At 42.4% G+C, this 25721-nt stretch overlaps 1 protein-coding gene across 1 annotated transcript in view; it reads right to left on the bottom strand.

The window, feature by feature from the left end:
- The window catches only part of SLC1A7 (solute carrier family 1 member 7), a 720509-nt gene that overhangs the window by 216884 nt on the left and 477904 nt on the right, over positions 1–25721 (bottom strand). The window contains exons 4-5 of the mRNA XM_078673458.1: positions 16914–16956; positions 14635–14857 (exon numbers count right to left, since the gene is read on the bottom strand). Coding sequence (XP_078529584.1) covers positions 14635–14857; positions 16914–16956 — 266 coding nt within the window. The remainder of the gene's footprint in view (positions 1–14634; positions 14858–16913; positions 16957–25721) is intronic.

Genomic DNA, 25721 nt, shown 5'->3' with positions numbered 1-25721 from the left:
ACTGATACAGACATGGGCTGGTGTCTGTGAGGGGTGTGGTGCAGTGTGTGGTGGGCCCTCGGTGCCTGGCGTTACTTGGATACTGGAGTTCCCCTTGAAAGTTGTGGTGCCCCTTCGGGCGGCTGCATGAGGCAGACCCCTGGCAGAGATGAAAGTTGGGGTGAACTGCATCAGTAGGCACATGGGACAGACTCAAAGAAGAAGCCTGCTGCCTGGTGTTGATTGAGATGGCAGCATACCAAAACATGGTGTGTGCAGCGGAGACTTGAGGGCCATGAGGGAGGAGATTGCCGGCACTGGATGCAGTCAGGGAGGATGGTGCCTCCCCTTTTGCCCCTCCCATTTGACTGATTTACACCCTGGATGAGACCTCTGGATGATAGAAACTGCCCCCCCCGTGGGCTGATGGTACTATGGGACCGTGCCCAGGCGGAGAGCGGTGGATCTGAAATACCGAGTCACAGTCGCAGACCCTGTCTGGCCCCCTGCTGTGGCTGTGTGAGGTCAGGCCCCTGGGGAAGTTCCCTTCTTTGACTTTGCAGCTGCCCCTGTGTGCCCTCCGTGCTGCGGCATAAGTCTAAGGGGGACACAGACTAAGGCGTATAACTACACACAAGCAACAACTGTGTTACCTCAATTGTAGGATCTGTTTCTGATTGGGAGAAGACTGATAGTAGTATAAGTGTGAATTTGTATGATTGTGCAAGTGTGACTGGTGATTTATGAGTATATATCAGGGTGATGTTTTGTATTATGTAACTCTCTGAGCTAGGTAGCTGTTACAAATGTTTTTTGATATGATGCAATGCACTTTTTATAAATTAATTAAATCTGTACTATCAATCATGTTACTGATGTATATGGAAGAAATGAACTAAATAGGGGGGAAAAAGGAAAAAAAATATATTTTTTATACACTACAGAAAAAATAAAACCAAATACAATTATAAAATGAAAATCGTGGATTGTGGTGTACCTATATGAATTAGAAGGCTAATGAAATAATTTGATGAGACTTATCCCATGATAAAGTAAATAATGACCACCGGGGAATCTCTTATATGTTAAGGAGAACTTACACCTTTGGGGAGAGTGCACTGCATCATCTAGGCTACGTTTGTTGCCGTGGCAGTCACTTGTAAAGGATGGGCCTTCCTGACACAGTGAGTCGGGAGGCGCTGGCTGGGGCCTGGCCCTGAGGACTGTGACTATTGCACCTCAGGTGTGGTCCCCTACATTGACACTGCTGCAGGGGGGAACCTGCCTGAGCCTCTCCATGTCACAAGGCGCCTGACTAGGAGCTGTGTTGAGGGGCATTGCAGAATGCTCTGCGGAGACTCTGCAGGAGGTTTTCTCCCTTGTCCCCCTAGGGCTTTGTGTGGCGGCTGTGAGACTCGGCAAAGTAGAGACTTTGAGGCGGCTGTCACCTTGGAGATATGCTCTGTGGGGGCCTGCTCCTTTCCCCCCTAATTCTCACTTTGCCCCTGCACTTGATTATGGCAGCAGTAACGGATGATATAGTGAGCGCCTCACTTTACTTTCCACGATGGTGACGGATAAAGATCTCAAACCTCCTCGCCAGTGGAAAATTAACAGGTACACTAAGGTGGTTGATCCTCTGCAGGATGACCCAGTGGTCCCCTCAGTGCCCGATAATACAGCCTTATTGGCTGTGATTCAAACATCTAGGATGGCCCTAGAAGCCAGGATTGGTGAAGTACAGTCTGAAGTCTCACTTCTGCAACAGGATCTGCGAAATACCACAGACTGTGTGACAGCCGCAAGGAATAGGGTGTCTTAGCTTGAAGATATAATACATTCCCTAGGAAAAGACCAGGCAGAGGTGAAGGCCATCACAAAGGACCTAGTGTGGAAGATTGATGATGCTAAAAACACACAGCACAACATTTTGAGACTGGTGAGATTCCCAGAGGGGGTTGGAGGCTCTAACATTGTCAGCTTCTGGGAAATTTACATGGATGATATTCTCCTTTGTGTCACGGAACCCCAAGCCACGCTTCTGGAAATGTTCAGCTATTCTGGCTACAAAATAAACTGGGGTAATAAATCTGTGCTTTTCAACCCTTATGGATCCCCGGATAGTGCTGTCCTACCGGATAGACTGCGAGTGCATACCTGAACAACGCATGCCTGTACCACGCGGTCTATACCACGACTGATTCTCTTAGCACACATGACTTTACCACTGATGGAGCGAGGTTCAGAATAATATTTTGTTCTGACTCGCAAAGTTATACTTCCATAATATAACCGTATTAATCGGTGTATGTTGAAATGTACTAATCAACCTAGTTTAAAATGCATTAGACGACACAAGGGAAAAACATATGTGCTTTATGTTGCAACTGCAATTTCGTAAAAACTAATAAATTAATCTTGTCTATTGTCTTTGTCAGTATTAAATGCGGCTGTTTTAATTAATGGCATGTGCTTATTTTGTGTGCTTATGTTAAGTCTTTCTGTCTTTTATGTGGCATGAGTTTGTAAACTCTTTGTGCTTCAGCTTTTGCTAGGTAATTTTAATTAACGGGTTAATAATTAGTAAAGGGGGTGGGTAACAGAAGGGTTTTCAATGCTCTAATTAATGGATGTCTTGTGTTTCTTTAAATACTAGTTCTCCATGAGGGAGGCCTAAGGCTTGAGGCCTAGCGTTTTGAAAATGAATGTTTGGAATCCTGTCGTGAAGAGCTGAGCACAGAGAAATAAATAATAAAATTGATTGTGCAAGATGAGCTCTGCAATTGACAAAATCAAGGACACACAGGATGTAGCAGACCTGCCAAGCCAAGGAAGCCACGGACTGTTTCAAATATTGTTGCATTTCCGAGGAAGCTAATGGTCTCGTGAGAAAATGGACAATGGTGTTTTAGAAAAGTTTAACTTTGGATTGAAAAGGAGGTGACCTCATATGGACTGACATCTGTCAGCCAATCCGGACTCTGGATGGTTGAGAAAAGAATACTTTTTGGTGAGATTAGCCAGTTAGAAAGGTATAAAAATGTAGCCCTAACACGGGAAGGGGCTGCTTGCCTCCCGAATCCTGAAGGGCGTGACGTGCTGACGGACATTTGGCACACGTAAGGATAGTAGGCCTTAATGACTTTTCCTTTTAGATGGAACGAGTTTTAGACAGGGAAAATAGAACTTAGGGTTTTGGAAAACTGAATATTTGCTTTAATTCAAGCTAATTGATGATTCTTTGAAATGTCAGTCTAATATGCTTAATCCTCATTCAATGCTGCTTAATTGCTAATAAATAATGATTTAATAAAGAAGATGCTTTTTCTTTCAAGAATAAAATTAATGAATTAGATTTTGAAACGACAAGCTGGTCTTGTTTATTCATGGTCAAGTTACCATCAGTTGATCCATTTACCTAAGTGACTTAATTAAAAATGTTATTTGCATAAAAACCATGGTAAGAGATGATAAACTGCAGATGTATATAAATGTGTAAATAGTTTTTAAATAGGTTTTGTTTAATTAGGTCACATGATTCAGCTGCCCAAAATTTGTCTCGGTAGTTTATGGGCCTTGTGAGAGTTTTATAAATAATGGTAAGTATTATGGAGAAGGGTAGTGTTGTTGAGACAGATTTTCTATAGGGGCGCTGCATCACCACAAATGCCTTTACCACACAATTTCATGGTACAGACATGAGGGGTAAAGGGGCATGTGGGCTAAAGATCATACCCCTGCCCCCTGCCCTGTAAACTGTCCCTCTCCCCCTACCTTGAGCCCTAAAAATTAACCCCACGCATCAAAAATTACCCCAGCCCGCCTGCCCTGAGCCCTAAAAAACAGTTCCCTACCTCCATGAAGTACCCCCAACTCAGCCCCTCACCTGCCCGGAGGCCAAAAATTGTCCTCTGCCCTGAGCCCTAAAAACTATCACCTACATCCCTAAGCCACCCCGTCCCTGCCTCCTGCCTTGTGAACTATCCCTTTTCCCCTGAGCCCTAAAAATTAAGCCCATGCCCCAAAAACTACCCGACCCCAGCCCCACTGCCTTGAGCCCTAAAAATGATCCCTTACATCCCTAAATTACCCCGACCATGCTTCCTGCCTTTTAAACTGTCCCTTTTTCCCCCACCCACACCCTAAAAACTACCCAACCCCCTCCTGTGTACTAAAACTTACCCCACCCCGAAAAACTACCCCTCCAGCCCCCAAGACCAAGCTCCAGTCCCACTTAACTCACTGTCTCCTCTCTCTATTCCCGATAGTCCTTCCTCTTCCTGTCTTCTCCTTCCTGTTCCTCCATTTGGCAACTAAACAGCGCATTACTTTAACCATACATATGCTTTGTTAAGGCACACGTGTGATTAAGGCAATCTTGGTACGGCTTGCGGGGAAACGGCACGCGTGGCTCAGCCCGCGTTGTTAAGGCCGTTTCCTATGTCTAACAACTAACCTGGGGATGGTATACACTGCCTTTCGAGGAGATGTAGAACGCTGCCGTGGGCTGCCCCTGACTATCCTGGGGAGAGATACCACCTTTAAGATGATAACACTCCCCAAGCTGCTGTATAGCCTCCAAAATACATACTATACAATGCCAGAGGATATGTTTAATAAAATAGAAAGAGCAGTAAGGCTATTCCTATGGGGTGGGAGACTCCCCAGAATGGCTTTGCGAACACTACATCGGAACTCTTACAATGGAAGAATATCCCTTCCAGATGTCTGGCCTACTATTGGGCTGCACACATCTGATACCCATCAACGATTGGCTGTTTGCACTACTGGATCGCCCGACTTTAATATTGGAGAGGGCCCGGTTCCCGCTGCCCACCCCATTACATTATATATATGAAGGTGCCGGGTCGGGTAGAATATTACTGGCAAAACAGGTGATGTTAGGAGAGTGTCGTAGAGCCTCTGAGACGATGGGCTGGGCATCAAAGGTTACATGGGAAACACCCCTGTGTGGAGAGGGCATGGGGAAAGAAGGATATAGCGAGGATTTGAGCCCTGGGATTTCATAGGCAAAGACAAAGTCGGTGATGTACTGGAGGATGAGACCCTCGTGTATTTCCCCTCTTTGAGGCGGGAATACAAAATCAATACCTGAAATCCATGCAACTCCCAGGCCTGTAATCTGGGCCTGATTGTTGCAAAAAGGCAAGAGGATAAATACTGGGGTGTACAGTGGCCCCCTACACTGATTGAATGGAAGGTGGGTATAGATATGTATATGGCTGCAATGAGGCATATAATTTACGTTTCCCTGCCCGAATCGTACTACCACATAGTAATGCAGTTACAGGTATTATTAGTTATTGTGGACACGTAGAGTTCTATACCTCTACCGCAGCGGATAGTGTATGTGTTGATGCTAATGATATGATCGAGATTTATGGACTTGGATTTCTGGATTTCTACAATTCTCGATGAATAAAACTTGAACTTTGGTAACAATGACATAATCTTCATTGGATGAAATAGGTTTACTGTGTCACTCTAATATAATATTGTGACTATGTTTTGATAATGTGGGGTTGCATGCTCAGGTCAATTTCTCCTTCTTGAAGAAGGTATATAGGATGTTTTGAGTGTTAACTTTGGGGATACATTAAGGACAATATTTGTTTTCAGTGTGTGACTGCAGGAGTGCTGTCCCAACGTGTTGACTCATGAATTTGGACCCTGGAGGCAACAGGGTAAGTGATAGCACGAGTGTTGAATGCTCACGTGTTTTTGCATGAAATCTTTTAAATAAAAGTGCATCACATGTGTGACACGTGCTACTATTTTATTAGCTGTCTTGGGTAAGTGACTCGCCTCAAATTTTTCTGTCACTTACTGTGGACAGAGTACCCAGATTAGATTAAAGTTGCATTTCTTGTCCCTCTTCCAGGAGAAGACGTTGATGTGACGGTTAGGTGTAAGACATATTCTTACCTTAGTGCGTGATTGCTCGCGCAGGATGGACGGTAGCGGTACTGTGCCATGCAGCAGGATGGACTGTAGCGGTACTGTGCCATGCCCTGATGAAGGCCCTGGACCCTCCCTCCCGGATTTTTATCGAAGGAGGGATCCTATTAATGGCTGAAACATATTGGCACTTAATTGGTGTGATGAGACATTGAATCTCAAAATCACCCAGGTTTAACACTTTTTAATCCTGCCCAGTGTGCCCTCTGAATAAAGGGGTAGTTTTTTAATATGATATCTGGACCCCTTGATTAACCAACATCTACTTTATTATGAGCTCCCTTGTACAATGGTTAAGACAACAGTGTTGGCACTGTTCTGACACAGTGGGGTAGACTGGCCAATGATGAAGCATCCCACAAATAAGTGGGTGATGCCTTTGCAGTCATAACACGCGGGTTTCTTTGTTCATGGAGAACGGGAATACCCTTAGAGTTGAGCCGAATGAGTAGTTGCCATACCGGGTGTGAATATATTTCAGTATGTTTCTCTCTACCCCTCTAGTTTGTTGATCAATGTTGTGGATGAGCCATTGGATTACCATGATGATTGGTCGAAGAGTTGGAAGAACGGGAACTGGTGGTGTGCTAGAGAAAAGAAGCAGTGATAGCAGTGATAGCAGTGCACAGTGTGAACAGCAGTGGTGGGTACATGAGTTGCTTTCATAAGGGAAGGGGGCAATGAAGGTTAACTGACTAAGCGGGATCACTGTTTTGCAGAATGTGGGCTGGTATGTAAACCTGGCACATAACAGAGGAAATTCTGAAAAATGCCTGGCTACCAGGAAGGGGGCTGCAGAGATGACAGCAGTGTTAAAGCCAGGTACAGAGAAGATTTTGATGATGGCTTAAGTGGAGTGAGATGTTGAGGGTGGTAAAGAAATAGAGATCTGTGGGAGGTGACCTGAACATTTTGGAGAGCAAAGGGTGGGCAGAAGACAGAAAAAAATATGCAGGACGAATAGATTGGTACATAGAAAGCTAAGGAAAATGCAGAGGAAGAGTAAGCACAGAAAATGGAGAATAATGGTGTGGCTAATTGTGTTTAAGGGAGTAATAATCAGGAAGGGGCAGAACAGAGTAAATCACAGAGATTGTATTACATGGGGATAACTAAGCGCCGGAGGCTCCTCTCCACACCAGGGCTGTATGGTTCTCCCGGACCTGCAGGATCACCATGCAGCCCCCGCCGAGAAAGGTGAGCCCTGGCCCCACTCCGCGGCCGCCCCACGTCTGCAGCAGCCCCCGCAATTCTGGGCCAGCAGAGACGGCCCGTGCGGAGCGGCCCTCGGGGCACACACACCCCTCCCCAAAACAAAGCAGCGGGCCGTGAAACACCAGATGCAGGCAGCAGCCCAGCAGCCACATTCGAATGAAAGAAACTACGTCACGCACTCTCATGGACTTCTTTACTTTTTCTTTTGTCCTGGCCTCCATTTTGCTGCTGCTCTCGGCCGCTTTTCTCTGGACCCTGACACGCTATCTTGTCCATTCCCTCGTCCTTTACCCTTTTCCCTCCTTTTCCCTTGACGATCCTCAAATGTTTCTTCCCTTTTCTGATTTGCCTTTTCTCCACTCCCTTGTATCCCTCCCACCCTCACTTGGTGCTGTGACTGCATCCCCCCTCCGACCCCACTTAATGGAACTCTGCTCTTCTGTTTTGTTTTTTTAGTCTTGACCTGAGAAAATCTACTATGTGTATATATGTATATAGAGATGACTCTAATCACTAATATATGCAGTAGACCTTTGTACTCTCTACCATTCCTATGTGACTCGTAGGGTATAACTATTTGTTCCTTGAGTTTCTTTACTATTTGTACATTTACAATTTTTCTTTCTGTTTGTATCTCTTCCTTGTGTGACTTTACATCTTGTACATTTGCAATTTTTTCTGTTTGTGTCTTTTATGTAACGCATGTAATCCTAAGTCCTTATGTTTTGCAACTGGTTCTTATGTAAAGCGCTCTAACACCTTCGAGTAAAGTTCGCGCTATTTAAAATCGCATAAAAAAAATTTGGGAACACATTTAATGGTATTGATTAAAGAGAAATTTTAAAGAGGGGAGTTCACTTAGGTTTTTCACATTTACATAGGGAGTTGAGAATATTGGGAAGAAAAATAGTGGGTGTTAGTAACTGGGCTTAAGGTTCCCATGATGATAGAAAAGTGGATGTCACCCTTTTTAGGTCTCGCCTACGCAGCGCGCATGCGCTGCATAGGAGACCTTTAGCCGTTATTTAGCTCTTTTTTGAAGCACATACTCGTGCTTGTGGCGGCATACACCTTGCGGGAGCGCACCACAAGCACAAGTATGTGCTTCCAAAAAGAGCAGACTGCTTTCCCCAGCGCGCACCACTCACTGGCTAATTAACTTTTGCGGCCGCGGGCCGCGCTTGTCTTCCTCCCCACTTTCCTCTGACTACTGTGTGCTTTTGTTTGCCAACTGCGCTTCTCTCATGCTATTTCACCCACCTGCTCTCCTATGCTGCTTTTCCCCCACCCTGCTGCACTTGCTTCCTGCTTTCAGCCCTTGCTTTCATCTCCCTGTACATTCCCTTCACTCCAGGAAAAGTCACATCCCCGAAAGTATGCACTTGCTCTACCGTAGGTTAACACACTTCATCCCAGGAACACTCCGATCACTAAAGGTGTGCGCTCCTCTCATTCCATGTACACCTCCTGCAACTCAGAGGATTTTACATCACATAGGGGCATTCCCCTCTCCCCATATACACACACCTTGCTCTAGCACACTCTATTGCCCCAGCTATGGTGCATTACCACATGCACACTCTATTCCTCTCCTAAAGGAGCACTCACCTTGGCCACCCCTGTCACACTTAAATGTAAATGGACTCGCCCATGACACCGTGCACTCCCCAAAAAAGGTTGATGTGTGTATTCTCATCCATTACACATTCCAGGTACACGCCTTTGAGCCAGGCTCACTTCCTTCAATCATGCATGCTTGCACAGAATATATCACACCCACCTCTTCCAAGGAACACACTTTCCAACTCTGACTCACTGCAGCTTCACACACCTCATCTAAGTTTCATTCCTTATATTCCAGTAAGCCCCTTTACTCATTTACTCATCTCTCAACTGGAGTACACGCACCTTATCCCAGACAAACTTCCTTCGTTTTGGTACTTTCAGTGCATCTCGGGAACACTCCTCAATCTAGTGCATTTATTTCTACCCAGATACATTCCCTCCTTCTTAATCCTTCAGTGGCGGCATGATGTGTGCTTTTGTGGATCACTTAAATGGCGACACGAAGCAGCTTCTAGAGGGGTGAGTGTATCATTTGGGAGGCAAGTGAACGCCTCCTTGCCACATCAATGTGTGCGAAGATGAGATCCATTGCTAGGGAGGATATGTTTGTCTAGTTAAATCAGAACTTACGGTACTGTCGACACACTTAGCACCACTCCAAGAATGTCCATAAAATAGAGGCAATAAGCCACCACTCCCTTCAACAGCAAAAATCTGTTGGAATTATTTTTTCACTCCAGCCAGCAGTTTCTAATATTCCACCATTTTAGGTCTTCACAACAGTCAGCTTTTAGCTGTCAGTGAAAGGCCTGTTGTGGACTATACCAACAAGCATTGGCATAGCCAATAGGTCTCGCCTTTGGGGCCTTACAAGTATTTAGTTATGCAGCACAATATCCTTACTGCAACTACATTAACTGTTGCATGGCTAAACACTTATAAGGTCCCAAAGGCGAGACATATTGGCTATGCCAATGCTTGTTAATATATGCCAGTGTATATTATGAATAGGTTTCTGTGAAGAATGTGGCATTATTTAAGTACATGGAGATAATATGAAAGGCTAAGTTGAGTTTTAAGAGATGTTTTTGTGTATGGTGCGATAAAAAGTTCCAATCGCTATTGACGGACGACTGTGGTGGGAAGCGGGGTGAGCTAGACAATGATTTATGATTACTGTGGATGGCAACTACAAGGCTGGGCCCATCAGGTGGCTAGCAGTGGAGGGACATGCAGTCAGGGACAGCCTGTAAGCCTCTCAACAAGTAATACAGCAACAAGGAAGGATTTTAAATATAATCATTAATGTACAAAATTTAGGGAGTAGTATCGAATCACCCAATGTTCCGGGCATGTAGGGAGCTAATGGCAAGTTCCTGTTGGCATGGAACAAGGTATCCCAAACACTATGGGAAATGACTCACACAGCAATTAAAAAGGCAGACCTGGAATACTGGCTGAGCTGGGCAAGGATGCGATTTTGTTGGAACATTTTCAGGACCATTTTACATTAGGCCAGGTTTCTCCAAAGTCGGTCCTGGAGGGACGGATCCATGCAAGATTTATAAGACAACTACATTTATATAAATGGGGAAATGCTAAACATCTGGCATGGATCCAGCCCTCCAGGACCGACTTTGGAGAACACTGGTTAGGCTATCAGTGACCGATGGCATGAAGGTGGGCAGAGATTACGAAGTTAGCAAAGAACTGTCCTCTAAAAGTGCAGCCTTACCATTGCAGCTACACCACAAGAATATCCACTTCTTATCATGCACAATAGCAGAAGACTTCCCACATAGGCCAAACTTGCACCCCACATCCTTCCAGACGCACCACTACTTATAAGCTTAAGCTCTCTGTCACTCATACCTTTTTGGTCCACTGCACATCCAGACTCAGTGATGTTTAACTCAACAAGACCACAACTGTGGAAATCATGAACAGCACCAGAACACTTCCCAAAGGAATTCACGAGGCAAATCTACATCCTTCCAGCCGAGCACAACCTAAGGAGTACCGTGCTAACCATTTCCCACCACATTTTGAGTCCTCGTAGGTAGTATGAAGTGTGATCTAATGCAACTGCAAAACAGTAGAATTAAAGGTAATGTGTTTGAAGTGGAGTGTGTGTACTGTACTCAGACATGGTTATCAACAGGTTTCAGTTGAGTTTACTGTGTTTTGTTCTTAAAATATAAACGCGTACTGCAGTTGTTACTGATCACACATACCTGCATAATCTTTGTTAGTATACACAGATGGTGGTGGTGAATGTACCCTCGAGTTCACAGGACATATAACCACCACACAGCTCTTTCAAAAAGTTTCTTATATCGACATGTTAATGTACTTAGATCACTGATGAGAACTGATTCCCTAAGTTTCGTATGATTGGTTGTTATTGTAATATTTTGACATTCCCTACACTCTTGTCTACTTCCAATGCAGAGGAAAAATGCTATCTCGTGATAAATTAGACATTGGAAGAATATGCTTTTCAACTGTGTTAATTTTTTAAGGTCTCACTCTCAGGTTTTTGCACAAATGACAAGAGAATAACATAATTCATGTTTTAATGAGATTTGTGTTTTGATAAAGTGCTGCTAAAAGTAAAAAAATCCTTTTATTGTCACATACTCGTAGTACACCTATATAAGGACAAAAACTAGACGAAGTACTTAAAGGTTTTATTAGAGTTTGTCTTTAAACATGGACTCCCACACCATGCGTCCTCGTCTTTAAGGAGGAAACTGCATCTCACACTGCAGCACCCACTCCCTGTCCTTCATATGAATATCAACATTTTTCTTAGCGCTTTGCTCCAGTATCCTTCCTGCCATGTTGTTTGGTCTTAAGCATTGAGGCTCAAATCCTCATGTATGAATGGTGTAAAAGACATGTTCAGATGCAGACATTTATTGAGCACTGGTAGATTCATGGCTGCCACGTCATGAAACCACCCAAGAGCTCATCCATCAATTACAACAATAACCCTCAACTGGAAAATCAAAATGGCGCAGCTCAGTAAGTGCGTGTGATTCTGTCTCCAAATCAAGCCACCGGGACACAACTTTCTAATACCGGTTTTACTTCTACACATCATTGTCATCTTAGGTTACTAGACGACTCCATGTTACCAGGGAGCATTTTAGATTAGTGTACCATTTACAAATAATTGTTTTTAGTTCCACAAGTTCCTCTCTGACCACTCCGCGCTACACACCCGTTAAAAGCCTGTTCACGCACATGGATAAACACTCGACACCGTTCTCATGTCCAAACCTTCTTCATCTGACTATGTCATCCTTTAGGTATTAGCTTAAATCTCTTTCAATGCATGCCTACAAAAACAGCCTCATAATCAAATGAACATATCCACAAAGACCTTTACCTTCAGTCTGAAACCAAATGCTTAACAGCCGTGAACGACTCTTTAACTCGACTTCTTCGGGCAATTTCAAGGGCACACTGAGACCTGCATTCATTTGAGCCAACTCTATGTAACATCACCTCAGACACCCCATGCCAACAGTCCAGGATTACATACAAAATCCACACTAAAACAAGAGTGTGTGCAGTCCTCTACAAATGGTGCAAGGATGCGACCTCAGAGCATTTAGATGCTTACAAAGATGTTATGAAAGACCTCACAGGCACTGAACACTCGCAAATTCAACTCCATTCTTGAATTATTTTCTTTTTTTGCTCACATCCTCACAAATCTGCCAGTAACATTCACTTTCCCCTACACCTACCTCTCTCATCTCTCACTAAATTGACTTTATCTCGCACAGACATTGCCTCTTTAATTGCATTAAACACACACCGTTACCTCCTTTCTAACAAACCCATCACTTTCCTTCTACTTCCCTCGTGTAGCCCCAATAATTGACAGTAAACTTTCTGCACTGAAGCCCACATCTGATGAATGTGTCTCCCTATTGAAATCTGCCAGTTCCTCTTGTGCACTGTCTGATCTCTTCGGTCTAGAGATTGTTAAATCCTTGGCTCTAAATTCCTGCCTTGCTTACCCTCTCTCAATTACTCTCTCATCTCTGGTTACTAGCCTCTATGCTTCAAGGAAGATGTACTATTACCTCTACTAAAATAACCCACTACTGACTTATTTATTCCATCCAACAATCATCCCAGGTTCCATGGTGCCTACTTCTCTATAGTTTAGGAACGTTTTGTCTTCAACAGATTATCTTCTTTTCTGACCTACCAAAACCTATTTGACGCACTATAATCAGGTTTCTAAGCCCTCCACTCCAATGATACTGCCCTCTCTCATGTGTCTAATATTATCTCATCCGCCCACATTACACTCTATTGTCTATCTTATCTTTCTAGACCTCTGAGCTGTCTTCAAAATTGTTGATGACTCCATGCTGATGCCTACCGTTCTCACTCTTGATATCACTGACAAAGCACTTATCTAGTCCTGCTCCTGACTTTCAAAATAAACTTTATCCCCCTCGTGGTACTCACTTTTATCATCAACAACTCCATAATCAGTTAATATCCCACTGGGTTTAGTTCTCAGCCATCATTTTTCTGGCTCTGTTCTACATCCTTCAGTAGCTTTATTTCCCTTTTTGCTTTTTCATAGCATCTCAATGCAGATAATACAAAAATTGTCTCTTTTCGATCTTTACTTCTGCCCTTCACGATTCCAACTGGCTCACTGCCACCTAGTACTAATTGGTTCTCCGGCCCCATATGCTAAACTCTTCTATGATGGAAACTAGCTATTTCTCGGCTACAACTGCACCCTACCTCTCACATACCCATAAAATTTTCCCCTCACTCCCTCATCCTGACTCCAGCATCAAGAAACGTTGGTGTAATATTCAACCTTACTCTGAACCTGGAGCCCTTCATAATAGCCACAGCCACTGCTGCCAGATGTCACTTCTGAACCTTTGCAAAATCTGCCCTAAGATCCGCTTCAACACTGGACTAATGCAACAGCTTATTAGTAGGCCTCCCCCAGCATTAATTTACCCTGCTGCATAAGGTACATTTTGCCTCCAATATTCTCGATAAACTCCAAGAAACACACTTACTTCAAAGTATCATCCTTCAAAGTATCATTCCCAGGCTAGAAGGAGATCTGCCAAACACAACAGGGCCTTAAACTAGTTGTCCTGTGTTTTCAACATTACAAACGAGACACTTTTTCTAAATTGCATTTAGCTACAGAGTTGACATCCTTGGGTACTCACCCTCAGGGCCAGCTTTAGTGCTGGGGGCGTCTGCACCTGTCACACTGACCTAAAACGGGCCCTGCTCACTATCCCTGAGTCTTCACTCAGCTAACTAAAATCTGCCCTCTCCATATTCAACATTGACATTAGACACCAATCCTTTATGGTATTTATATATGTTCCAAATTGAAGAGGCAAGATAACAGGTATAATGAGTTGTGGGCAAGAAGCCATGAATTATACAGAATACGTTCTTGATATCCCATGGATAATCACAATGCAAGATGGAGGAATGGACCACAATGATCATATGAAAGAAAATCTATCTGCATTCTCATGGCTCAATAAAGGCCAAGTAACCTCTCTGGTCAAATAATGTTTCCATATTAAATGGGGTAATTGTTTTATGTACATGTATTTGCACTGGTCCTAGGGTGTCTTATTTTGTACTGCCAAAATATACATCTGTATCAATAATCTCTTTGGGTTGGTTACAAACACCCCTAAAGCATTTGATAGACGTATGACTATCTGTGTTGACGGTCCATGGGTCTATAATTAGAATCTTTATATATCAGTATATATGAAAGCAGCACTTGTTCAGACAGAGACTTATATCACACAGGTTTCCATAAAACTTTAGAAATATGTCACTCAATTTCATGGATATTTTTTAACTTACCCATTGTTGCAGAAAAGATGACAATGCCCAGCACGTTCATTCCTTCACTGAAGCCTGGTTCAGATTTGTAAATCACCTCTGGAGGGGGAGTGATGTCCAGTGCAAAGTTCTGGATGTTTGATCCATTCTCATCCTGGATCCCATAGACCAGGATCCTATGTGTAATGCTTTCAGATTGAGAAGCCTTTCCAGCTTTGACTATAGGACTGTTCTTCGTACGGTACTAGAAAGAAAAAAAATATTATCACAGGGCATCCAGGAGTCCTTTAAATAGCAAAAAAAATATTGGTAGTCCAAAAACATTATGGTCTGAGATTAGTTTAAAAAATTGTTATTCTTTCCTTGGGACCCACATCTATTTACCATTTTAATGTCTTTCAAGTGACATATTAGTGTTTGCATTAAAAATGAATGAAAATGTAGAAAAACAAATGGAAAGAGACATAATTTAGACAAGTAGGAAATTAGACTATAAACATATAAAATATATATAGACGTCAAAGCAAATAGTACAAAAGGCATGTGATGGATTGGGTTAGGTTTTATAAAAAAGAATTTAAAAAAAATGTTATTGTCAGTAAGTAAACATCATTACAAAGTAGCAGAAAAAATCTTCATAAGTAATGCATCGAAACATGTAAAGAGAAAAAAAAAGCATTCCTAAAAGAGACCAGTATAGTATCATACCAATCTTATTATTGCTCAATCCCCGTTTCTTCTTACAAAAACCTGCCCTGCAAATTATAAATTTAGGGGTTCATACAATCAAATCTATTCATTTTATATATCTAATGACAAGGACCCCCATATAGTATCTAACTTTATCAAAGAGCAAGTTCCTCTTACTCGAGCGAGAGCTTTCTCCATCTCGTTAGTGTCCCTTACTATATCACACAATTCACTTATGGTGGGGGGTGTTAGAGATATCCAAGCCCTGGCTATAGTAGGTCGGGCAGCAACCAATAAGATTGTAATAAGCCCCTGCATACCCTGACTCTCTTCTTTATAGCCCAATATAATTTCCATAACTGTAAGAGTGAAATCTACCATATTGCCTTATCATCTGGGATATCTTCTGCCAAAACACTTCTAAGCGACAAACATATGTACTATGCCTGGAGCGTACAACAACATTTGGGGCATTTTTTCCTATCACCGCCTTGGGCCCTTGGAACCCAGATAGCGATCTTCTCAGGGGTATAATAGAGCATGCAAACTGTACGGAATTGCTGTAATCTTAAATTGACAGAATGAACTGATTCTTCTATAGTTCCTAATGCCAGCGTAATATTTTGTGGAGTGATCTTTGTCCCCAAAGTCTTAGACCATCTTGCCACCAGCTTTTGACAACCATTCTGTCTGAGACTGCTAAAACATTGATACACCCTGCTAATTTTCAATTTAGCTTTTTCCTCGTACAAACAATCCCAAACTTCTGAGTTAGACACTGTCATTAAACCCAGATGTTTCACTAGATAAACTCTAATTTTGGAAATACTTTCCTATCTGTAAGTAAATACCATGGGAATGAAAAAGATCTAGCTGTCTTTTGAACTATTTCGACCTTAAAGGGAAATAACATAGGATTGTTGTCATCATTCTGTGTCATTTTTCACATAATTGCCATCACATACATCCACTTTACTCCAAAACACACAAGCTAAAACCGTTTACCTTACAACACCAATAGCTCTAACTCTAAAAACAATGCGTGACCTATTGCATTGCAAATGCATGTTTATATTTTCTGCTCTTTTACCAACTTCCTCCGTTAAGGTTCTGTGCATTTTATACCCTCATCTGCTTTGATGGCATATGAAGGTGCTTTCATTTAAGCAGGTTTGTCCAGAGCCACTGTGATTCTGAGATCAAAGGATTGCTTCCTTTGGGCTTCAAAGGTGTCCTTTATGAGAACATTTCCATACGTGACAGTGGCCGTAGTGGGCATTGGGTGTTTTCCTGTGAGGCTGGAAGGGTTTTACAGCAGTCGGGATTTGTTTTGCAGCGGTGCAGCAATATCGGGCCCCAGTAACACTAGCAGTAGTGCTTCACTCTTGGACCCCCTGCCCCGCCCCAGGGCGGAGGGGGGCTGGTCCTACAAAATTGCCAGTGCTGCTTTGGGTTCCCAGTCCGGCCCTGCTGCTACGTTTAGCCTATTAAAAGTTACAGACAACCTACACTGCGTTTAGTATGAGAAGAGTGAAAGTCTTTGCAGGTGATCCTAATGTTTTAAACACTTTAGTACATCTACTTAGATATATAATGAAAATATCACTGACCTGTTTAAATGTAGCTTCAACAAGGTTCGACGGAAACATGTTCCTAAAAAACAAAACAAAAAATCTGTTAAGATTTTCGGAATCTGAAGTAGTCTAATTTTAATAAAGCTTTGTGACGTCACTAAGTTTGGGATGTGAGACAGTATGACGCAACATTATAAGCAGATGGGCAACCAATTCATGCTAGGAAACTACATTTACATTTAGTGCAGTAGCATGTGCATCACCACTTGCTCAGTGGCTGATTTGAAAACAGGCCTTGTTTGTAAGTAACTTTGTATTTTACAAACAGGCTCTAGTAAACACAATAGTGCAAATACAAGATAACCATAGAAACTGCAATAATGTACATATGTTCCTTAACCATTATTTTATAATTCAATTCAATTAAGCCCGTTTTTAAGACACCAGTGACCATTAGATTTCAATCAGAGAGTATGATTGAGTATAATACCTGGATGCCATGCTTACATTTTTATAAAAATACTTTATTTACTAAACACTAACATAGTTACATAATGTGTCAATGCAAACAGCAATGTGTTCCCAGTTGTGCCTTACAGCAAATAAGCATTGACAAAGCCAATTGGATTTGACTTTTATTTAGTGCTGGCACACATGCAGACAGATTAGACAACATACTCCATGTCATACATGACAGTTTCCAATCCTAAACTTCTGTAAGGCAACCAACTACATTTGTGGTGTTGCAGGCTTTTTTTTTCCATTGAACTAATGAAGAGCAGACTTGAGACCTGTGATTGGGTGGTTAAAATTCTGAACAATACAACGCATACTAAGAGCATCAACATTGTGTGTGGTAGGAAACTCCACCATTGATCAGAAAGTAGTCATTTCTATGCAGCACCCATACTTTTTGTCTCCTCCTGGGAATTCAGCGAATAGATGTATGAATGGACCACTAAAATCGTTTTAGGAGCCTCTCATATTCATCTGTGCATGTATCAGCGGGACCGCCACCCCCCGGGGCTTTATTATAAATTGTGCGTGGGGGGCTCATAGACCCCCAGCCCCAGGGACCGCCACCCCCGGGGCTTTAATCATAAGTGGGCGGGGGGCTCAAAGGCCCCCTAAGACCCAGGGACCGCCACCCCCAGGGCTTTTTTGCCAATATGTGTGGGGGGCTCATGCCCCCCGGGGCTTTTTTTAAATAACAAAACCTGTGTGGGGGGGCTTGAGCTCCCCCACATGCCCCGGGGACCGCCACCTCCCCGGGGCACTCAGTTTTTAATTTGGGGGTCCGTTATGGACCCCCAAGCCCCGGGGACCACCACCCCCGGGGCTTTTCAAATGATGGGAGGGGGGCCCTGCAGCCCCCCACCTGGAGCCCTTGATGGCCCTGGGGACCGCCACCACCCAGGGCCGGCTCCTGCAGTGTGCCGGGGTGCAGAGGGGGAACAAATTCCCCTTGAATACTGGGGGTCCCTGGGGGCCAACTAGCCCACCAGGTACCTCCAGTATGCGCCAGGGAGCTGTGTTGCAGAGAGGTATTCTGAGGCCACGCCCCTTTTTACAACACAGCTCTATGGCGCTTACTGGAGGTAGCTGGTGGGCTAGTTTCACCCCAGGGACCCTCAGTATTCAAGGGGAGTTAATCCCCCAACTTAAAACGTGCCACGGGGCGCATTTGAATAGTCATGAAGGGAAGGGGTGGGGCCTGAGTTCACATGTGTGCAAACACGCCCTGTGGCGCTTTTTAAGTTGGGGAATTAATTCCTTGTCAATATAGAGGGTCCCTGGGGGCCAACTAGCCCACCAGGTACCTCCAGTAAGCGCCACGGAGCATGCAAAGTGTATACTAATTTGCAAATTGCATGTAGTACAGTACCAAAACTGTGCTTAATCACATAGGTAGCAGCTAACTCAACCACACCCTAAGATGCTTTGAAAAAATAATGTTACATGCTTAAAAGCATATAACCAATTCATAAAAGTGAACCTTTACAATGAAAACATTAGGCAATGAGAGAGCTGATGATTTTGGGGTCCCCCCTAACCTAGGGGGAGGACCAAGCAGATGCCTTGAACACAAAGAGCATAAACAAAAAGCACATTTTGTTGAACTTCAGTGGTGGTCCCATCCTCTTAGGACCAACCCAAGCACAGTTATTGGCAAAAAAACAATCCCAACCAAAGGCCCTGCAAAGCATTATGGGACGAGATTAGCAGTGGGCAGTGAATATTATAGTATCCAATATCAAAATATTTCTACAAAGAGCTGCAGTTCACCTAGTCGTTACTAGATGTCCCTCACGAGTCAAATGCAAAGCACTGAAATTATTCTTACATCAAGCTGCAGTTCCACAAGTCGTTACTAGATGCCCCTCACGAATCAAATGCAAAACCATTGAAACCCTTTCATCAAGCATTTGCATTTGACTTGTGAGGGACATCTAGTAACCACAGGTTGAACTGCAGCTCTTTGTTGAATTATTTTGATATTGGATACCATATAATATTCACTGCCCACTGCTGATCTCACCCCATAATGCTTTGCAGGGCCTTTGGTTGGGAATGTTTTTTTGCCAATAACTGTAGTGTAGCAAAAGCACTATACATTTACCCAACGAGGTAGCACTTACTGATTAGCCAGTAGAAAGTACTCCAGTTGAATAGAGGTATGGCACAACGCGGTGGCATCTTCGTAGATAAATATGCAGGCAGGATTCATTTTGGCACGATGCTCCTGTCACAAAAATTAAACCTCAACAGGATATAAGCAGGTGCCCGAGTTGAAGCTCAAATTCAGTTGCGCATTATAATCAGCCCAAAAAACTAGAGAGCACGGTCCAGGTGTGCTTCCTCCCCATATCTACCACCTAAAATTAGATGTAATCCTTGATGGAGGTCTTTGCATCCACGAGTTTCTCGAGCGCAATCCCCGTGTACTTCCTGTGACCAGAAGGCTCCTTTTTTCTCATCTGCTGCTCTGATCGGTCTCTGATCCTTTATAAACAAGAGGCATGTGAACTCGCATAGAAGCCCCACCCGTTTGGCCCCGCCACACACACACACTAGGGTATGCAAGGTCTTCCCGCCTTTTCCTCACTATGATGAACAGCTCACTCGAGGGACCTCGGCGCCTTTCGGCGCAGTGGCAAAGTTACAGACACACGTGGTCACTGGAGACAACTCTTCTGGCCCTTTACGCAGCTGTAGTGTAGCAAAAGCACTATACATTTACCCAACGAGGTAGCACTTACTGATTAGCCAGTAGAAAGTACTCCAGATGAGTAGAGGTATGGCACAACACGTGCCATCTTCGTGGATAAATATGCAGGCAGGATTCATTCTGGCACGATGCTCCTGTCACATAAATTAAACCACAGTCCAGGTGTGCTTCCTCCCCATATCTACCGCCTACAATTAAATGTAATCCTTGATGGAGGTCTTTGCATCCACGAGTTTGTCTAATGCAATCCACGTGTACTTCCTGTGACCAGGAGGCTGCTTTCTTCTCATCTGCTGCTCTGATCGGTCTCTGACCCTTTATAAACAAGAGGCATGTGAACTCACGTAGAAGCCCCACCCGTTTGGCCCCGCCACACACACACTAGGGGTATGCAACAACTTCCCACCCTTTCCTCACTATGATTGAAAATCCGCGAACTTGCGGATTTTTTTGCTTTTTCGCGCGAATTCGCTGACCGCGAATCCGCAAAATTCCCCATACTTAATTGACACACCAATACCAATTTCTGAAAACCCACTCAGTGATTCCTACATCTACACACACATCTAAACACTTACCTATAGATTCACTCATACATGCTAACAAAGATCAATAGAACACTATTAAATATACTTATACACCTACATCGACATTACACACAGCACACATCCTATTCACTTATTCAGTCATCCTACTCAATTATGCAAACAATTGATCATACTTACATTTACTAAGCTACACACTTATACAAATACCACTTTATTGATTCATATAGATAGTAACTCATACTAAGTGTGTTATAAAATCACTATTACAAGTATACAGTTTTCGATTCAGTCACTGAGTCTTATGTATACTTATTTATAAACAACAACTGTCACATACACTGCCTTTTATATTTCTACTTTGTTGGACATGTATCATTGAGAAATATATTTACTCATCACCACACCCATAAAGAGATTCACTCACCCAAACATCTGTTTCCACATACAGTTTTATCCTCATATGCCCACTAAATCAACTATTTATACATCTTGAGACAGTAAAACACCTCCCACCTAACCACACACATATTCACTATCCCATACAAATACTCAATTAACTAGTTAATACTAATATAGACTTTCACAAAGCTAGTAACCAACTTATGTAGTAGTTTACACAACAAGAGATAGAGTGATACAGGTATTCGCACAGTTTAATCACTATCCCATATATTTAGTGAGACACTTTAAATTAGTCACTAAACAGTCAATCACATTGCTACTAAATCCTCCATTCAGACACTTATACATCCACTCAGTCTTCATTGCAGATTGCTATATATATAATACTTATTTAAATATCAAACCAAACCACATTCACTGGATGATGCCATCAGTGATGTCATCAGTGATGTCATTTGAGATGTCATCAGTGATGTCACTGACCATGTCATGAATGACATAATATGTGACATCATCAGCAGTGGATTGTGGGCGTGCGAGTTATACTTAGTACAACTAACTATAACGGAGGAATTTTAATGGTTTTGTACGAGTGAAATGTCAGCTAACTATAACACCCCTAAAACCTACGTTTTTTTCAGTGAATATATATATATATATATATATATATATATGTATATATATATATATATATATATATATTTATTTATTTTCTTTTAGATAACTGCTCATGACTTCCACTCTGTTTTTTATCAAAGCAGACACGGACCACAAGGTATGGGCTTCAAAGATGATTTATTTGTCGGTCATAACGCGTTTCGGTCTAGCCAGACCGTGATCACATGACAACGCTGCTACGTTTTTCACAACCCTTTTAAAGTGACAAGTGCATACTTTGATTGGTGGTAACTCGTAAACATGGAAGACATAGTTCACAGAGAGTTTATACTTTGGATGTTAGTCACATTTACATTGGAACAAGTTTTGCGGCCCCCAAATTTCATATTCAAGTAAAAAGTGCATTTTGTGTATATGTTAAGATAATTCTTGCATATTAAAGTGTATATATAAATAAATGTACTCTCAGGCCGTCTTGGATGGCCCGTTCTACACTACGGAGGTTGGAGTCGCAGTATATTATTGATCTTCAGACCAAGACTCCATGTGGTCTTAACAGTAGCGAATACCTTGCCATACATCTTGGGGAGTGATAACTGTAGTAATGATTCTTATGGAATGATCCCTTACCCCTACCAAGAATCTGTTATCATGTCTAGATATCTACATTACTGTTTAAATTAATATGATGAAATGTGCTCATGGTTGTACAAGTAATATTTTGTGCAAAAAGTAGCCATGGATTGGCTGTTTTAGTTCTAGTTTAACTGGTTCCACCCGAAGGTGTATTCACTATTTTGGTCTTACTCATTTTCCCTCTTAATTTTGCTGTGTGTATTTTGCCAGTATATCTGTGTATATTAATTTGGAGGCAGCAAACAGTCAAGTTGATTACAGCATTATGAATTTGTAATTAATATCTTACCCCATGAGCCCATTCAGGGCGTGATTGGTTTTGTAGATGATTGGTGATGGCCCATTTGTGGGCATTATGTAATATCATTTCACCTTGCGAATCAATTATATATATAATTTATATGTATAATGTGTGAATTTTGACATTTAAAGATGGCGCTGATTTAACTGAGCCAGGACACCATGACGCCGCAATACTGTGGCAGTCCCTTCTTTCTGTCCATGACTGGGAATGTATGTTTAAATACCTTGACTGTGTGGCGCTTCGGTAGACATAGAGAAAGGTCTTTACCGAAACGCATCTGTTTCTTTGTGCGAAGTTTGCTGTGAATAAATCAACAGTAATCAGCCCCCGTGAGTGCTTCCTTTCCCGACGGAGGTCATTCATGGGAGGAGAATTGAGCTACAATTACGATACGGGAGCACCCCCATAGGAAAGAGCACCCGCCTGCGAGTGCACCTCTTTGGTGTATTGGAGCGAACATATATATATATATATATATATATATATATTCCAAGAATAATCCGATGTAGCGCAGAGATTTCAGTCAGCTGGCAAAAACGGACTTGAACCCAAAATTCAGTGCAAAAGTGTTTTATTTAGCAAATAGTGTTCCCAAAGTCATCACGACGCGTTTCGCGCTTCACAGAGCGCTTGATCACATGACACAGGTAATCACCTGACACACGTTTAAATACAGTCTACCAATGAAAGGCTAAACTACAAGTAGGATAGAAATAGAAGAGTTCGCTCCATGCCAACTACTCACAGTTTTTCACTCCAATGTTTTACAGATACATTTCTTACTTGTAGTATACTTGAATGTATTACAGCATTAATGCTTAGAATGACCAATTGCAGACATGTAAAATACGTGCGAAGTGAATCTTAAGTGATAATAAATAAAAAGTGAGTTAAACCAAGTGAAAAATAATTTTGAATCAAGGTAAAAATAACCATTAAAATTCGTTATCAGTTTTTAAAGTGAGGTTTTCTGTAGTGGTCGAATTCTGATAATCATATCGGTATAATACCTTTTCCCAAGAGAACCCTACTGTTGTGGCAATCGTCCATGTGGAGCCCCACATGTGCATACAATGCCCAGTAGAATGTGCAAAAATACAAGTCACGGAGAGTGCTATAAAGTGCAAATGCAAAGTGCATGGACAGTTTCCAAATTACTGAGGACCCATTCTCCACTAGCAGCAACGACAATGCACAGTAAAATAGAGAGATGATTTCTGTAAAATACATGATATTTTATATTTTTTAGTGTCCATGTGGAGCCCCGCATGCGCATGAGATGCCCAGAAGAATGTACAAGATTACAAAGTTACAAAATTACAAAATTACTAGTCACGAGCAGTATTTCTAAAGTGCAAATGCGAGATACCTGGACAGTTACCACGTTTCTGAGGGCCTATTCACCACTAGCAGTATCGACATAACACAAGAGGTAAAAAACCCATTATTATATATATATATACGGTTTCTGTAAAATACATAATATAGACCAAGTGCTTGTCGTCCTCCCAGAGGAAGTATATGAAACAAATGTGCAATGTTAGCAAGAGTTATAGCATTATTTACAAAGAGTCAATTGTACAGTATACCAGGGTTGGCCCAGTGATTTAAAAGACATAAGACCAGTCATAATTCATACATAGACCTATAAAAACCTTAAAATGGTTGTTATCATAAAAAGTCAATGAATCTGTATCACATGTCTAAAATCTTCAAAATTTGTTAAAATAACAGTTATTTGATGTATGTGGTAAAAAAGATGTACAAAAAGACATAAATAATCTAAAATACTCTGTATGTAGGAGAGGCCCATAGGATACTTAAGTGTATTGTATACTGCGGAGTTTTCATAACATCTGTACATTTTATTCATAGGCAGGTATATAGGTCCTCTGTGATATTCAAACCTGAGGGGTGCTTGGTGTTGAGCTCAATGATATATTGCGTCTCGAGGCGGCGTAATTTGTCTTCTCTGTTGCCTCCTCTCCTGCTTGCCTGTACACAGTCAATTACATAATATCTAAGCTCACTGCTTCTAGAGTTATGTTTTGACTTGAAATGCCTCGCTACAGGATAAGTATTATCCTGATTCCCAATTGCCCGTAGGTGCTGCAGGATTCTTTTATGTACTGGGAGCTTTGTGCTCCCGACGTACAGCAGATTACAGGGACATATTAACACGTAAATGGCAAATTCTGTCTTACAAGTTAATAATTTGGTGATTCTATGTTCCCTGCTATCAAAGGGGGAATGGTAGCTCTTTTTGTTGATCGCTTGTTGGCATGCTTTGCAGACTTTACAGTTATAAAAGCCTGTGTGTGTTAGATACCAGGTTGACTCTTCCAGTACCTCAGGGCTGGTTTTGACCAATTCATCCCTCATTGACTGCCCTCTACTGTACGTTATGCTGGGCCTCTTGGGGAGATCCCTCCCTATCACTGGGTCACTCAGGATCAAAGGCCAGTTTTTGTAGATGATTTTAGCTATATCCTTATGTTGGGCATTATACTGTACAATAAATCTAAACTCACAATTTTTAGTAGTGGCATCCTCAGAAATTATTAATGGGGGCGGGTTGCCAACCAAAAGTGTAGTTCTATCTTTCTGATTAGATTTCAAGATTGCTGCATCTATGATTTTAGGGGGATACCCTCTAGCTAGGAATCTTGTTTTACTGTCACTCTGTGCCAGATCAAGGTCAATTTGCCTGCTGTGTATCCTTTTAAGGCGCAGCATCTCGCCATAGGGGATACTATTTATGAGGTGCTTAATATGGGAACTTGTAGCATGAAGAGTGGAGTTTCCGGCTGTTGTCTTGCGATGTAGTCTGGTTTCCATCTTGCCCTGTTCTATAAACACCTCAGTATCCAGGAATGTAATGGATGATTTGCTTAGTGTAGCTGTGAACTGGAGGTTCAAAGTGTTATTATTCAGGTCAGAGATAAACTTTTCTGCTGATGGCATGTCCCCCTTCCAGATCACAAAGAGATCGTCAATAAAACGTAACCAGGTAACTACCTGGGCCTGCATTGTTGTTGAGTGTGAATCCATGAGGACCCTCTCCTCCCACCAGCCCATGTGAAGACATGCGTAGCTGGGGGAGAAGC

The sequence above is a fragment of the Lissotriton helveticus genome, chromosome 1_2, assembly GCF_964261635.1.
Source record: "Lissotriton helveticus chromosome 1_2, aLisHel1.1, whole genome shotgun sequence".
Taxonomy (NCBI): domain Eukaryota; kingdom Metazoa; phylum Chordata; class Amphibia; order Caudata; family Salamandridae; genus Lissotriton; species Lissotriton helveticus.
The sequence above is the reverse complement of the archived record's forward strand: the minus strand, read 5'-3'. Positions and strand labels throughout refer to the sequence as shown.